This window comes from Pinus tabuliformis, chromosome 4_2 (genome assembly GCF_031772625.1).
Source record: "Pinus tabuliformis cultivar Carrire ecotype Pingquan chromosome 4_2, CPIR1, whole genome shotgun sequence".
NCBI lineage: Eukaryota > Viridiplantae > Streptophyta > Pinopsida > Pinales > Pinaceae > Pinus > Pinus tabuliformis.
Genome location: NC_142304.1, coordinates 557,237,166 through 557,253,726, shown reverse-complemented (window position 1 = coordinate 557,253,726; position 16,561 = coordinate 557,237,166). Strand labels below are relative to the sequence as shown.

Here is a 16,561-nt window from a genome sequence, read left to right as displayed (position 1 = left end):
TGAATTATATTCCGCTTAAAATTCTCAAATTCTTGTATTAATTTCACCCCTTTATTTTATTCTCATTCTAAGTTCTAACACTATGCCACCTTGAGTAGGGAAATGGGTACAGGTTTCATAAACAACAGTGGATTTCGTCAACAAGGTTTTGGAAAAGGAACTTTCAATTTGCACGAAATAGGAAACAATACACAGAGACACATATTTATAAATATTCATAAACATTAAAAGAAAATAAAAAACATCAAAAAAGTGATTCACAATGAACAAGGTATTAATACACAACCAAAATTTGACAGTATGTATTGGACAATATGATATCAGAAGGTGATTACATCATCAATCAGATTAGGCCTTGGCCATAAATGACCAACAATTAAATTTTCAAAACAAAAACAAAAAAACACCAAGAACGTAGACCTGGCAGGCTTTTACAACAATATAAATAAATAAAGGAGACTTGACAAGGTTTTACATAAGAAGGCAAAGCTTTCAGATCAAGTGTAAGAGTTCACATCGTTCAATTTGTCGGGTTCTTTCTTTGGGTCTTTTTATTATTTCTTTATTTTAGGTTTTAATGTAAGATTTCCATACAGGAATCTACCAGGAAACGTCTGGAAAAGGGTTCTGAGATGTTTCCTATGCAAGAACATATGGGAAATATCTCCCAGACCCCTCCATGGAGTTTCCTCTCCATTTCTATGCCTGAAATATTTCCTGTATAGATATTAGAAAGGGTAGCAGTTTCAGATGCATAAGCCTGACCTGTTAAGTTATCATTGTTATCATGAAAAATATTCCTTCAACAATTTCAAGTCTAGAGGAAAATAATAAATTTTTGATTCCCTTCTAAATGATGAAACCCATATTTGCTGTCTCCATCTCTCTCCAGTTATTTTTTCCTCCTCCATTAGGAATGAGAGGAAGAGAAGAATGGAAGAAATTGGACAAATTACCTCGTCCAAATCATGGCCCATCTGTAAAGCTCCAAGATTGAAATATTTATCAGCTGCAGTAGCACCCATAGCTGATAACTGAGGAGGATGTAGGACGTTATAGAAGAAGATAGAAACTGAGTCATAGTAGAACTGGGGACGTGCAGAGTTATGATCACCCTCAAACTTTATAACATTCTTGTCCCCCTGTATAGGACATCCATCAGTAGCAATAAAGGAAAAATTCTTTGTTAACTGCATATTAATATTGCTTTAAAGACATAAACCAATTTGTTTAGTCAGACATGATATTGACATACCGCATATAGTTTGAAGATGACATCAGAATGGTGTGGCTGGATGAACACATCCTCAGTTGCATGTCCAAACAGTGCTGGAATGAAGGTTTTTGGAGCAATCTGCAATACAAGTTCAGTTTTTCAATAGAAACTTACCTGAAATACACTTCAATGTGCATCCGTAGAATTTTAACAAGATTGCCCTAGTTGTATAATTGATATTTATTATTTTTATCACACTTCATATTCAACATTTCATTAAAGTCTTTATGAACATTGATGCCTAACAACGATCGACATCAACAAAGTAGAATACAAAGATGTGTGCACGCTACAAACAATACACTGATAGTAAAATATGGCCCAGAGACATTAACTATTTTCATTAAAAGAATTATAAAGGCAAGGTAAATTACTCGGGCTCAATGATTAATGGTCATAATGCAAGAAAAATAGCTTAGTACGGTAAAAAACAAATTTCTTAAATGGACAAACCTGCGTAGCATTGAGGTCCATTATATCAAAACTGGCTTTCTTTTGGATTACACGCCGCATGTACTGGACAGCTACTTTGACCTGATACAAACAAACAGGACCATAAATAACGCATTGCATTCAAAAGTTCCACACTTCTCCTACATACCAAGAACAAAATTCTAAAATATCTGTGATAAGTGTAACAAGTTTTGTATTTACTCAAATAATTACTACTTAATTGTAAAATTTTGGTTTCGCTAATGAAGCTGGGCTGATTCTTGAGACAATGCTTTCATAACAATTCATGTATTGCAAAATATATAGGGCGTAGGCATACTGGGACAGCGATGAACAGCGAAAGATCTCCGATAGTATGCTGTGCTTCTTGGGATATAGTACCCTGCATTTGAATTTTTTGGACATGAAGAGTTTATCTGACTGAGGGAATTCCATCAGAAATTCCACTATGGGTTGGCTTGATTTTCCTGACAATATGTATGTAAAATTGACAATGATATGAAGATAACAAGATAAGATAACTTTTATTAGCATCCAACGAATGACCACAAAAGTAGGTCAATGGGACTGTAGAGTACAATCAATATGAATACAATGTGGGACTGCAAGCGCGGCTCCTAGAAAACACTGAAAATAATATAAAGAAAGAAACAAGTGGTACTGCTACTGTGACATGCATATAAAAGACTATGGCCTGGAACCAAATAATCAATAGCCTGCCAAAAAGAAGTGAGTGAGCTAGGAAGATATGGTGATGGAACTAAAGATGTCAAGGGTTCTTTCGTCTGATGACTGATAGCGAGGGAGGTGAACTAGGCACTGGCTCACTATCAAAGTCCCATGGAACTAGTGATGAGCCCAACCATATGATCCTGGGGGGCGATGCAAGAGCGACAAATACTCATAGCATTCGAGGTCAAAAGAAATAAATTGGGGACTAATCTCTTGGTGTCCCTGTAGAAAAGGGATGTAATCGGGCAGGTTGGGGCGCCCTGCTCTGGAACCATATGGAGCTGGTCCCTTTGGTGCTCTGAGGACATGCAAACAGTCATATAGTTCAGAATCGCCCAAATGGTCTAACCCGAATCCATCGATCCCCCGAAGGGGTGGATGAGAAGAGCCCCGAGATCTCACACTTCCATTGTTTGGTGCACCCTAAACTTCGGCTCAACACTTGGGATCATCACGGTCATCCCAAGGCAAGGCATGGCGTGTAGGAATTGACCCTAAACTTCGGCTCAACACTTGGGATCATCACGGTCATCCCAAGGCAAGGCATGGCGTGTAGGAATTGAGATACGTGACTAAAAATATCCCTGATGAAGAGGGCTAAGCATTGTTGATCCTGGTACCTAAAGAAGGTAGAGAGGGAAACTCCTGAATCCAATATAGGAAGTGATAGCATCCTCTAATCTCATAGTATAGGGGGCACCTTAAAAAAAGGTGTCTCTTCTCTAGCTCCCGTAGATGGCGCATTTGGCAGATACTATCCGACAATGGTAACTAGTGTTTCCGCTGTTCTATGCTTTGTACAATCACTTAGCCCAATCTTTTTTTCAATTAGCAATCAAATTTAATCTTCCAATGATAAATAGCAATTGTAGATAGACAGTAAATGCAATGTACTAGAGGGTAGTAAGAGAAATAACAAGAGACACAAGATTTGGTCAAAGACCAGGGAAAAACCCCACAAGGGGGAAAACCCTTTCAAATTCTTCTTCTATTAGATTGTCATCAAATGTTCAGCAGAGAGATTACAATGTTCCAATTCATCAATCAAGATTCAAAGTCTCTCCTTTGACTAACCAACAAAACCAACCAACCAATATCCAAAAGATGAGCCTAATAGTCAAATTTGGTCAACTAGTCAAATCTAAAATTTTGGTCAAAGTCAACAACAGTTGTAGCAGTCCTAATTCCAAATGATCAACACTGAACAGTCAACAGACCTCCAAAAGAGCTCGGTAAGCAGTCAAAAAATGTGGCCTGAATGTTGGTCAAAGTGCAATCAAACAGTCCCAAAACAATCCTTCAAATTCGGTCAAAGTCAAAGTCAAAGTCTGCTAAAACCCTAGTTCCAGATCTATAGTCAACCAAGGTCAAAGTGCCCAAAAAAGTTCATCCTCCTTGCCAAAGAATTCAGCCTCCAAAACAAATGCAAAATCTCAAGTCAAACCAATCCCAAACTCCAAAATGTCAACGTTGGTCAAAGACAGAATTTGGCCCAATCAAAATCCTTCTCTCTCCTCGCATGTGTGAAAGAGACCTGCAATTTCCAAAAGTAGTCGTACCTCCAGGAGAAGATGTGTGATGATGATGCTCCAAATGATGTGACTAGAGGTGTGTTTATATGTGTCCAAGGAGGTCGAATTTCCTTGCTCATGTCAACTTGTACTTTTGTGTACTTGTGGGTAAATCCAATAAAAATAATATTTTTCCTTAGACCAAATTAAATTCTTCCTAGGGCAAAGAGGGTCTTCTCTGGATGAGGGAGGTTGTCCAGAGGGAATTTGTCCCTAAGCTGCCAAATTAACACTCCCTCTCAACTAGGAAGAAATTTTTGACTTCATCATGAATCTCATCTCAGACATCTCGTCATTGTAATCACTGAATCAAGTCATGTCTCATCTCTGCTCATCTGTTGAACACTTTCGAATCTAAAGAAGAAGAATTTGACATCATAGGGGAGCTCAAGCTACCACCCTCTATCCAGTGACAATAGGAGAGATACAACTTACTAGGCAAGGATCACAACCATCATGTTGTCTAATGACAACAGGCATGATAGAACTTGCTATGAGAGGTAGTGATCACATCCATCCTATCGTCCAGTGACAATGGGCGAGATACAACTTAACAGGCAAGGATCGCAACCATCACGTTGTTAATGTCAACAGGCAAAATACTACTTGCCAGAAAAGGTAAAGATCACATCCATCCCATCGTTTGTCGATCTCCCCACATTGACCCTCAAAAATCAAGTGGTAGAACACCTACATCCCATCACTTTAGTGAGATACCACTTGCCATGAGAGGCAAGGATGACAACCATCTCAAGTCATCTCAAACCATTGGTTAGATGGGGAGGAACAATCCCAACAAGCCCAGCTTGTGGGTAGGATGCATACTAGGGTATACTATGTCTGGTCCAATCATGATAGGGGGAGATACCCAACTTTCCATAAATGACAAGGATCACAAACACCCTATGGTGATAATAGGTGAGATACTACTTACTGCAAGGGTTAACGATCACAACCATCCTATTGTACAAAGTGTTAAAATATGCAACTGCGACCAAATTCCACTTTGGACTACTCATTTGATGGAGATGATGATGGCATCAGATTCCTCTTTTCGAGAGGACCAAAATCGACCTAAAGATCACCTCATTTGCACAAGCGGAAGTTGAGTTATGAATTATTTTATTCATACATATACTCTGGATCAGGACGGCCCTATGCACATGTACCAATGGACAGGTCAAGTGGACCCTCATGGAAGCCTATAAATAGAAGAGACCTCAAGCTCATTTGGACACATTGATCAAGCTCTCTTCTCCTCTTCTATTTTGTCTTGGCTCGCACAGGTTTGACAGAGGAAGCTCGCACAAGGGTCCGAAGCTACAGGATGAAGCTCACACTGAGTTAGGGTTTTCTGATTCCTGGACGTTGGCACAGAACTGAGCAATTTAGTCCTTGGTCATTGGCATAGAGTGGTCATGAGAGCGACCACGGACCCTCGGTCGCTAGCACAAAGTCTTCATGAGAGCGACCAGGTGTCTCAGTCAGTTTGGTCCTCGGTCGCCTGTACAAAATGGTATGGGAGCGACCGAGCTGCCATAGTTGCTATCATGCAGTTCACAGAGAGCGACCAAGTCTATCATAGTCGCTCGCACAGCTCCTCCTCCCTACGTCCGGGACTCCAAGATGAGATTCCAGTGTTCTGAAGATTTCGCTCAGTGACACAAGTGTTCGGCAGTAAGCTACAGGCAGTGACAATACATTACAATTATCTAAATCAGAGTTTTGATGTTTAGATGCATTTCATGGATATTCTAGTTGTTGTAAAGATATGGATCATTGTACTCTCTTTCGCTGAATTATTTGATGACAATCTATTGGAAAAAGATTTGCAAGGGTTTTTCCCATAGTGGGTTTTACCCTGGTCTCCGACCAATCCTGGTGTCTCTATGTGTGCATGTTTTTCCTTCTATTGTTCTTTTATGTTCCACTGCATTCATGATGATGTTATTTTTCTTTCTACATAGTTGCATATGCTGAAGAATAACGAAGTAAATATGAATAATGTTATGATGCTATGGGCTGAACTTAATGTATTTAATGAAGAAACGCAATTATCAAAGCAAAGAACAATGTAGCCATATGAAAACTTAACATGGTATCAAAGTTGGGTTGAAGAAAAGCATGGAGATCACCCCCATGGAGACACTTTTGATGGAAGCAAGAAGAGGATGGTGGAGACCTAAATGAATCCTAGGGTATGAAAGAAACCATAGGTAATTAGTGCATAAGGATTTGATGGTGAGGGTTTGAGAGAAACCCTGGTTTATGGCAAAGACTTGAGATTTGATGTATGAAACTATAGCATGGTCTATGTGAAGATGTTCAGGCATTTGGGACAGATTTGATGAAGCCCTAGATGGTCGGTTGTTGATAAAGTTGATTGAAGGCAGCATTCTTATGTGGACTATGGATAGTGATGACTCTTGAAGGCTGGTTCAAGAGGGAGAGGATCACCTATCATTGAAGATAAGTAATCCTTGACTTGTGATGTTTCTTTATGTCTTTACTCTTGTTTAGACTTATAGATCTGACTATTGTGATTATTGTTTTGATCATTGCTTATACTTCCTACATGTATATTTGAGTATATGGATGTATCTAACCTCCTTGATGAGATGTGATAAGTAGATCCCTCTTGAGGATCATTTGAGATGCAGGAAAGAAAAGCTAGATCTGGAAAGAGGTAAAGAGGCTCTTGATGAAAAGGTGACAAGCACTACAAGCTGCCTATGAGAAGGTGTACAGGTATTTGAACACTACAAGGTATGAAAGGTACATTGTTTCAATGTTATGTTTCAACATTGGATGACTAGGTAATCCTTATGGTATGCTGAGAATGTCTCCTCTGCAAATGGCTCATGCTTGCATATGAAAGAGATTTGGATTTATGTTTCCTATGAGGAAATAGTGCACCTAGTATTGAATATTTTGATCATGTTGATCTTTATTCTACGAGGTTACTTATTGTTGATCTTGGATATAGTAGCATAACTTGATGTTTGGCTAACATCTATTGTTCTTGGAGATCCTCATTCTGTGAAGAAGGCTAGTACCTTGACTCTATGATACTCTTTGTTGAAGAAAAGTGTAACTAGGTTCGGTATTTGTAAATGAAATTTTGATCTTTGTACTTATCAAGAAAAAGAAATATTATTTTTGTAAATTATTCGAATGAGTTTCTTGCTCAATCCATAGGTCTAGGAAAGGTCAAAGAATCAAATTCATGTTCTTGAGCATGAATATGGGTCAACCTAGTATCAAGTAGCCCTGCAAGACAAGCACCATCCTCGAAAGAAGAAGACTGACAACAAAACAATGAAGAAAATAGTTAAGTCGGCCTTAAAATGTATATTGAAGAACAATCATGTCGGCTCAGTCAAAGTGACATATCTATTCATGAATTCAAGTCGGCTTGCCTACAAGACAAACCATTATATATACCCAATAGGATCTACGCAAAAGTAAGAGAAGATATCTTGGATTCTTCGGAGGTATAGCTACAGGATCTCGGACAATTACAGTGAGTAAGACCTTGCAATCTCAGTTCTTCGGATGGGTAATCTAATAAGGATTTCGTAGCAGGCAGAGAGCACACTTACTCTCGACATATTAGATAGACACAGCACATCTATGATGACAGGAGGACGCAATCTTGATCTCAGCGTAATAATGATCTCGGTGCAATGAAAAGAACTCAGGCATGATGATCATAGTTCCAACCTTACAGTTTCGGCCTCCTCACTATATCGACATTCTTCATTGAAGCAGTTCCTCTGTCTCAGCATGCTTGTGACATACCAACAGTCTCAGCGTAGTTATATAATGAAGATCTTGGTGCAAGGAACACACTTACTGTCTCGATATATATGATCTTTGTCTCGGTACTACTGTGATCCTACAATAACACATTCACATCATACTCTATCTCGACACATTGGTGATGAACTGAACGAAGACATGATCTGATTCTCAGTATTAATGATTTTAGAACAGTGAAAGATCTAAATGAAGGAGCAGCTATGGTGCAGCATCAATCATCTCTTTGTTATGGTGAAGTCCTCAATGAAGGTACAACAATAGTGTTGCAGCAGTAATGAAGACCTCAGTGGTGCAGCAATGATGATGATCTCAACAGTGACAAAGAAGAGGATTAGTGTCTTGGTCTTGGAGTGGTATATTAATTCAAGGGTCATGGTCTTGGTGTTCGTCAGTTGGAATCTCTATAAGAATAATTATGTGTGGTTTTCCTCTCCAAGAGGGAGGGGTTTTGGCCTTAGCAGAATTCCAACATCTTGTGTTCTTGTCTCTTTCCTTTTGGTAGCTATTTGATGAAATACGAAACACACACTCTAATAATGTCAAAGAGAAGATTGTGGTAATAAGAAAATTAAAAAGCCTCATAAATAGTTATCAAGTCAAGAAGAATCTCATTAACTCATATGCCCTAGATTCTTCAACACTCTTAACACTTGACATGCATAAGACATGATGGATCTCTTTTAGAAGGTTACCTCATTGATACTAATAATGCTTGTGATAAGTACGATGAAAGTATGTTGTCACTCTTGTTGTTTTGGTAAAATTTTATTGAATGACCTAACTTGGTCCTATGGTAATCTTGGTGATAGAACTATGAGTTTGATACTCTAGATATCTTATTTAACCGTGGTCATGTCTTTGATAGTAATTATGGCATATGGTAAACTTGAATGCCCTAACCTATTGAATTGACTTGGTAGAAGTGATATTGTGTTCATGATCTTTAGAGTATGTTGTCAAACCTGTCTGTTGTCCCTATCATGTGAATCTAACCTTTGATGAAAGATTGATGTCATAATGTAATGTAGTAGCTAACGTGAGCATGTTATGACCATGATGGGTATATGTTTGATTTTATGATCTAACAGATCTATTGTTGCATGACTCTAGTAAAGACAGGTTGATGACATGAAAGAAGACAAATGAAGTAGATTCCCAGCCAGAGGGAGAATCTCTTCTCAAGATTCTTACTACTATTTGCATATGATTTATGTGCATCTAACATTATTGATTTGCAGCAAGGTCTCAGATCTGAAGCCTGTACAGAAACTAGGGTTTCTGCTCCAGACACAAGCATAGAACTGGGAGATTTCGTCCCTGGACGCACGCATGCTAAGGCACAGGTAGCGTCTAGGCAGCTAAAGTCACTCCCATGCTAACCTGAAGGGAGCGTCCATAGGTTTGACTACAGTTGACCATCATCTAAAGATTTATGAAGTTGTCTGAATTTCGAATCAAGATGTTCACCTGAAGGATGTTAGCTCCACAGATAAGTAGCAGATATCCGAAAGATTTGAAAACAGGGAAGTTTTAATGTTTGCAGGTGACCATGATATACATATAGATATGTCATTATGTTTGAAGTTTGTGCTACACGAGTTTGACATGATTTGGCTAATTGATATATATGAGATGTATGATGTCTAATTGAGACATGTCTTGGACTATAGATCTTACTATGATAGAAAATTTGGATATTGACATGATGTTTAATGTTTTGACTTGACCACTGATGATTTGCCTTTGATGACAATGATATACGAGCATAGTGACTTCTATGACTTGTATTATGAGAATGACTTGATTGATATTGCGTGGTTGATGACAACCTGTTGGCATGATAATAGATGATGTCATGACTTGATGAAAGCCCTACTTGTCATCTAGTTCCTAGTGAAGGAGGAAATCAAAAGGAGGATCTGTTTGGGATTGTTTTAGGGCTGATCTGTTTGGGATTGTTTTAGGGCTGATCTGTTTGGGACTATTTTAGGGTCACTGTTGCAGAAAAAGGGCCGAAGATCTTCTTGTTGTGCTAAAGGCCTAATCAAGAAGAATTCAAGAAGTCGAGTTGAAGATGAAAGCCTTTCAATCCAAGCGAAGGAGATGAAGAGGTTAGATCACCATATGTGCTGCAACTAGGGCCGAAATAAAGTGCAAGTCTGAAGCAAGAGGAAGCCTAAGTCGAAGAATAGCCGAGAAGAAGGAAGAAGCAAGAGGGTTGACTACCATTGACTCAAGGAGGAAGGACTTCGTTAAAGAAGCTTTGTGTCTTGGTCTTGGGGAGGCAAATAGGCCAAGGGTCTTGGTCTTGGTATTCGTCAATTGGAATCTCTATAAAAAGAAAAATTTGTTCGGGGTTTCCTCTCAAAGAGAGAGGTTTTGGCCCTGGCTGATAGCTTATCTGTCTCTCTTGTCTCTTTATAGTTTATGCATCGATAGTTGTTTTATAAAGAAGAACACTAATAACGTAAATAAAAGAAGATCCTAAACTAAAGAAGTAAAAAGCACTCACAAGAAGTTACTAATAGAAGAGAAATCACTTAATCTCTATGCCCTAGATTTCTCAACATGGTATCATAGCCATGTTACTAAATCAAGGAAGGGAATCTTATCAAGGGACACTCAAGGATTAAATCTCAAGGCAGGCATCAAAGCGAAGATCATCTTGAAATCAAAGGAAGCATCATAACCCTAGATCAAAGAAGTCTACAAAGAAGTATTGGGATCATCATCAAGAAAAGAAGACCAAAACCCTACACCTACTCTAGTTAAAGTGTTTTGAAGACTATTCATCCAAATAAAGCTAGATCAACAAGCGGTATCATCTCTCTTGTGGGATCAAGGATCATTCTTGAAGAAAACTACCTTCATCAAGGAGAAGTTTTCTATTCTTTATATCACCATCAACATCAAGCAAGCAGCAAGGAGGAGGAGCATCCTATCAAGTAAGTAAATTTATGTCCACATCTAAATTTTTCAAAATGTCTTTTTGCAAGGAGAGCAACAAATTGGTTGGGGCTTCAAACTATCTTCTATAGATGAAAAGGACAGATCTGAATCTCATTGAAAATGAGGTTATGGAACATCTCAAAGGATCAATCACTAAACCAATAAAGGAAGATGCTCAAGCTCTTGCAAAGTATATGAAAGGGGAAGTTAGGGATCAAAGGATTCTCATAGAATTCATCAAGGATCCCCTCATCCCGTATGTATCTAAACTCGAAACTTCAAAGGAAATCTATGACAAACTAGTAGAGTTGTATTTTGTAAGCATTGTTGGAGAAGTCATCTCATTAAGGCAAAAACTCTACAAGATCAAGATGTCAAGGGGAGATGGAATAGCCTCATACTTTATGAGGATATCTGAAATCTGGGATCAACTACAAGATCTGGGAGAAGTCATGTCTGATAGAGAAATGACTACAGTTGTATTAAATGCACTATCGGAGGAGTGGGGTACCTTTATTTCAAGTATTTATGGGAAGAAAGAAGCCACTCCATTCCAAGATCTATGGTCACTAAGCAAAATTGAAGAATCTAGACTGAAGGCCAAATTTGATGTGGAAGCAGGTGAGAAAAATTGAAGAATCTAGACTAAAGGCCAAATTTGATGTGGAAGCAGGTGAGCAAAATCAAGCATATGTTGTTATGACAAAAAAGAAAGGGAAAGTTTGGAAAGTTTGTTCCAAATAAAAAGAAGAAGAACATGGCTAAAATACAATGTTGTGGGTGTCAAGAACATGGGCACTATAAAAGAGATTGTCCTAAGCTCAAGAAGGACAATAACAAAAGAAGAAGAGAAGAAGAACACATCACCGAGGAAGTGAAGGAAGCTGAAAGGAAGAAGTCAAAAAATGAGGAAGTAATAGATCTCCACTATAGAGATAGTCTTCCTCACATAAGTTCTTTTCAAGTTCCTAAGCCTTCTATTGTAAGATATGGCTATCATGATTCACTAATGGAATGCATCAAGGCATCATGGAAGCATTGAAAGCAAAAGCTCGAGACATCATAGAGAAGCATGAAAGATGGTTAGAATCTATGGAAGTCAAGGATATACCTCTTGGGAATCTCATTGAAAACATAAGTGGCAAGGTCATCTAGTAGAAGGTTCATCATACATCTGTCAAAAGGAAACATCTGTTGATAGGGATATTTTAAATTCCTCAAGATTCTCTGATGGAATCTTCATTGAAAGGTTCACCGATCATGAGCAGAAGCAAGTGTTTCATCAAGAATTCCAAACTTGTGGAATTCATGGATGATGGTATGATGCATAAAAGGAAAAGTAGATCAAGGGATTGAAGCTCTTTCAATCAAGGAAGCTGCTACAGGGTGTTTGGATGACCCAAAAGAAAATGAGGGATGTATGCTTACAGTCTATATTGAAGAGTCATATCATATGGTTGCAAGTAACATGGATCAATGCTCTATATTGAGAGCATAATCGAAGGAAGGATCTCCTACTTCAAAGGAATGCAGAAATGCATGGGTCGCACATTCACTAAAATCAACATACTATGTCCTCATATGTAATATGAGGTGTTTCACTATAATTGAGGAATTTTGATTGGAAATTCCTAGGAAAGAAAAGTGTGAAGAAAGGAAGAGATCATGGAATATGCAACCATGGTCAAGGCAATCTGTTGAGAAATCTAGGGCATCAATAGTTAGGTGATTTCTCTTTAAATAGTAACTGGTTGTGAGTGCTTTTTATAACTTTAGATTAGGATCTTCTTCACTTAAGTTATTTATGTTCTTCTTCATCAAATAGCTAGCAATGCATGAACATAAATAGACAAGAGACACAGAATGTAAGCTACGAGCCAGGGCCAAAACCTCTCACTTTTTGAGAGGAAAACCCGCACAAATTCTTCTTATAGAGATTCCAATTGACGAATACCAAGACCAAGACCCTTGACCTATTTGTCGCTCCAAGACCAAGACACAAGTTCTCTTGACTGTCAATCTTCTACTCTTTTTCTTTGTCTTGACTTTTCTCTTCCACTTCGACCTTCTTAGCACAGAGACACAGAGGCCCTTCTTGTGATAATACCAAACCTTGATCACTGTAATCTCACCAAATTTCTCCTTGCTGTATCAAGACGGAGTTTCATCCTTGACTATGAGATAGCACCGATTTTATATTCTACAATTTAGTGCCCTTATCCGAGCCCCTTCACCAAAATAGTCTCAGCTCTCCTATCTGAACTTACCTCCGTAATTGTCATCCAAAATCTCAAAGAGAGATGCGAACTTCTTCACTATCCCCTATCGCACGAATTTCAGAGGGATCTAAATTCCTTGACTGAACTGTGTACCCTTATCCGAGCTTCTAAAGTGATATCCAAACTTATTACTTCCATTGTTCACCCGAAATATCAAAGAGATATCTGCATTGTTTTCTGTGGAAATGTGAAGACCCTAAGCTCATATATATAGTAGTTGTCCCATATAAATAAGTCGACCTGAGAGTTCGAACAGGAGTGTCTCCGTATTAGTTGAGCCGACATGAGTTTCTACTTCATCTTGAGGCCGACTTGAAGAGGATAACTTTGTGCTTGTTTTGGAGGGCTACTAGACCATTTTATTGACTCATATACATTTGTAACATTCCCAAGAAGGGTTCTTCATACATGACATTGACTCGATTTGACATTTATGACTAGATGACAAATCCTAAAGGCTCACAATGATAACCATCTAAAAATAAAATCCCTTTGCTCATGAAACCCATGAAGCAAGCATAATAATAATTTTATTATTCTTCTTTTCATCATTCAAAAAAAATCACAATTACAAGTCATTATCAAGACCGAACCTAGTTACACTTTTCAACACAATCAACATCTAAAAGACCAACAAGATTTGACTAGGATATCTCCATGGAAGATATGAAGACTTTGATGGAGTCCGAAAAAGAAAAAGACCCTTGACAATATATATCTTTGGGAGATGTGTCGATATGTATTCAGGATGTTGATGCAAACTAGAAGATGTTATGATGACAGACCATCACAAAGGTAAGGTTGATTTTAATGTTCATTCCTTTATTTTTAAACAAATATCTGGATGGGTCTATGTAGGGTTGCCGGGGGAAGATCTATGGATGTCTTCCACCACTAATGCACATCTAGTAGGATGAAAGATCCTTAGGAACTATGGCATGAAGAAGGCAACATGGCATGAAGGAAGGCCAGATATGGACTGATGGATCACTTTCCGATGATGACATGACTGACTCATGGATGAAAGTGATGGATGGTCTATGCCCTAAAAAGAAGTCCCAAAATATGAAGACCCCTAAATAACGAAAAGAAGTTCATGACATCGTGAGGAGTCTTCAAGCAGCTGGTTGTCCCATCATCTCCACTTGAGGAGTTGTTGTAGGTCTATAACGAATAAAATATATAAATATAATGTAAAAGATAATAATCATAAATAATAGTTAGTTAAGCTAGTAATTAGGTTGAAGAGGCATGTCTAATAGGACATGACTCTTCATGAAGAGATACTTGCTAGGTATATAAGCAAGCCTCTCGTTCTCATTTGTAAATAATTCATTCTTATTCACACATTTAATATATAATATTTGTATCCTCATGGATATCTTGATATTCCAAGTCTTTTGGAGTAATTAATTTGTAGAAGGAACTGTGTCCGCTTCAAGGTGCCCAATTAAGAGAGAGCCTAGAAACAAGCTTCTTACTTGGAAGAAACTTGGAAATTCCTAAGCCAAGAGGGAGCTTATGTACATTCCTTCTGTAGGAATGAGTACATTCCTTTATTGGAATAGATATTTTCTCCTTAATTAAGAGGGAGAGATAGACACATCATTCTTGTCTTCACTTGGGAAGACAGAATGGAGGATTGGGTAAACATCTTGCATCCTAAGTAACCTGACACGGGGATTCGTGATTTGTCGGATACGGGGATTCGAGTGTCGGATTCAAACACGTTGACCCCCCGGAACAAGACACATTAGGATATGTTATATATTATTTTATTCAAATATATATATATATATATATATATATATTAAAAATTAGATATTTCTTACACAAATTCTCATCAATGATACAAATTCATTGATTTCAAACATAGATCTTCATCTAGATGTAAGTTTTACTATTTACAAAGTAAGTTAGTAACATTGTAGCATGCATAGTACATACAAAATTCAAATACATGTCACATAAATGACAAATCAATGAATCATAAATTCTAAATTCATAATGATAAATCATAATACATATTCAATTCATCAATGATCCAATAAGAGAAAGACAATATAGTAAGATAAAGACACTGACAGTTGTAGTTTTCTCATTAAGTCATCAAAATCAAAATGTGTTACATAGGTAGTGCAATGCCAATGGAAAATAGAAATAGAAAATACAAAACAACTACAAGTATACAAGCCTCAAGGCAGTAGGTAGCCCATGACTCATGAGTCATCAATCCTCATAGTCATCATCAGAATCAACATCACTGTCCTCATCATCATGGTCACCACTGCTCTCCTCTGCATCCTCCTCCTCCCCTATATCTATAGTCGTCTATGCATCTGCTGGTGTGGAGGATGACCGCTCTATAGTATCACCATCATCAAATCTAACAGGGTCTAGCACTGGATCATTGAGATCCATGTTTGCCAATGCCAACTCAACACTGTTGTCCAGACCCATATCATCAGGAAAGACATCCCACATCTTTGTCTTTCCCTTCAACCACTTTTCCCTCTACCTGTAAATAAGACGAAGGTTGGTGTGCACATACCCCATTGTCTCTGCCCTGGACTGCTCAAGCTTTCTCTTCTTAACACTATACAAATTCCCATATGTGCTCCAATTCCTCTCGCAACAAGAGGATAAAGTCACCTGAGAGAGGAACCTCATGGCTAACTACTGTAGAGGAGAGCTTGTTGCACCATGATTTGCCCACCAAGAATAGGGCTTCTTAGCCCCCCTGTCTCTAATCACATCATATCCTACAAATCGACCAGTGCCAGTGGAAAACTCTGCAAAGGCATCTTCCACCTCATCAAGCAATGCTCTATCCCAAAAAACCCGCCTAAATGCATCTTTCCTCCCCTATGAGATTTCGCCATCCATGTGAGGAGGGAATCTGCGGGAAGGTCCACCATTCAGCCACTCATGGTTGTAGTATTTTGGGTTCAATGAGTGAGCCAAACAATGTAAAGGTGTGCAATTATTGTCCCATCTGCTGACAAGAACATCTTGTATAGTACCACAAAAGGCCTCTGGTGATGTCTCATACTCAGGGCACTCACTTTGTAGAATAATGCTCCTCACAGACTCAATCATCATGGAATCCCATCCCTCATAAACCTCTCCTAGGTCTGTATCTGCAAATCGAAGCAAAGAAATGATAGGGTCCATGATCTGAATAATTAGATCTATCCTCTCCCACCAAGCATCATCTAGCAACGTGTCCTTCACTCTTTTAGAGGCTAGTTGATTTGTCTTTCTCCAAAAAGACCAAAACTCTGAAATAACCATGGCTCCAAGAGCGGTCTTGACCTCCCTCAACCTCTTCAACATGATAAATGAAGAGGCAAACTGTGTATTAGAAATCTTCAACAATGATAGATTGTTGTACTCCTTGTAGATAGTGAGGGCATTTGTATGATTTTGCACAAAGTTACGAATATGTCGTGCATCCTCAATAATGTTACCAATCCAAA

General features: G+C 38.4%; 1 protein-coding gene across 1 annotated transcript in view; it reads right to left on the bottom strand.

Moving 5' to 3' along the window:
• Nucleotides 1-16,561, bottom strand: part of LOC149170475 (uncharacterized) — a 169,995-nt gene that overhangs the window by 35,552 nt on the left and 117,882 nt on the right. The window contains exons 7-9 of the mRNA XM_089423910.1: nt 1,730-1,810; nt 1,256-1,354; nt 957-1,142 (exon numbers count right to left, since the gene is read on the bottom strand). Coding sequence (XP_089280036.1) covers nt 957-1,142; nt 1,256-1,354; nt 1,730-1,810 — 366 coding nt within the window. The remainder of the gene's footprint in view (nt 1-956; nt 1,143-1,255; nt 1,355-1,729; nt 1,811-16,561) is intronic.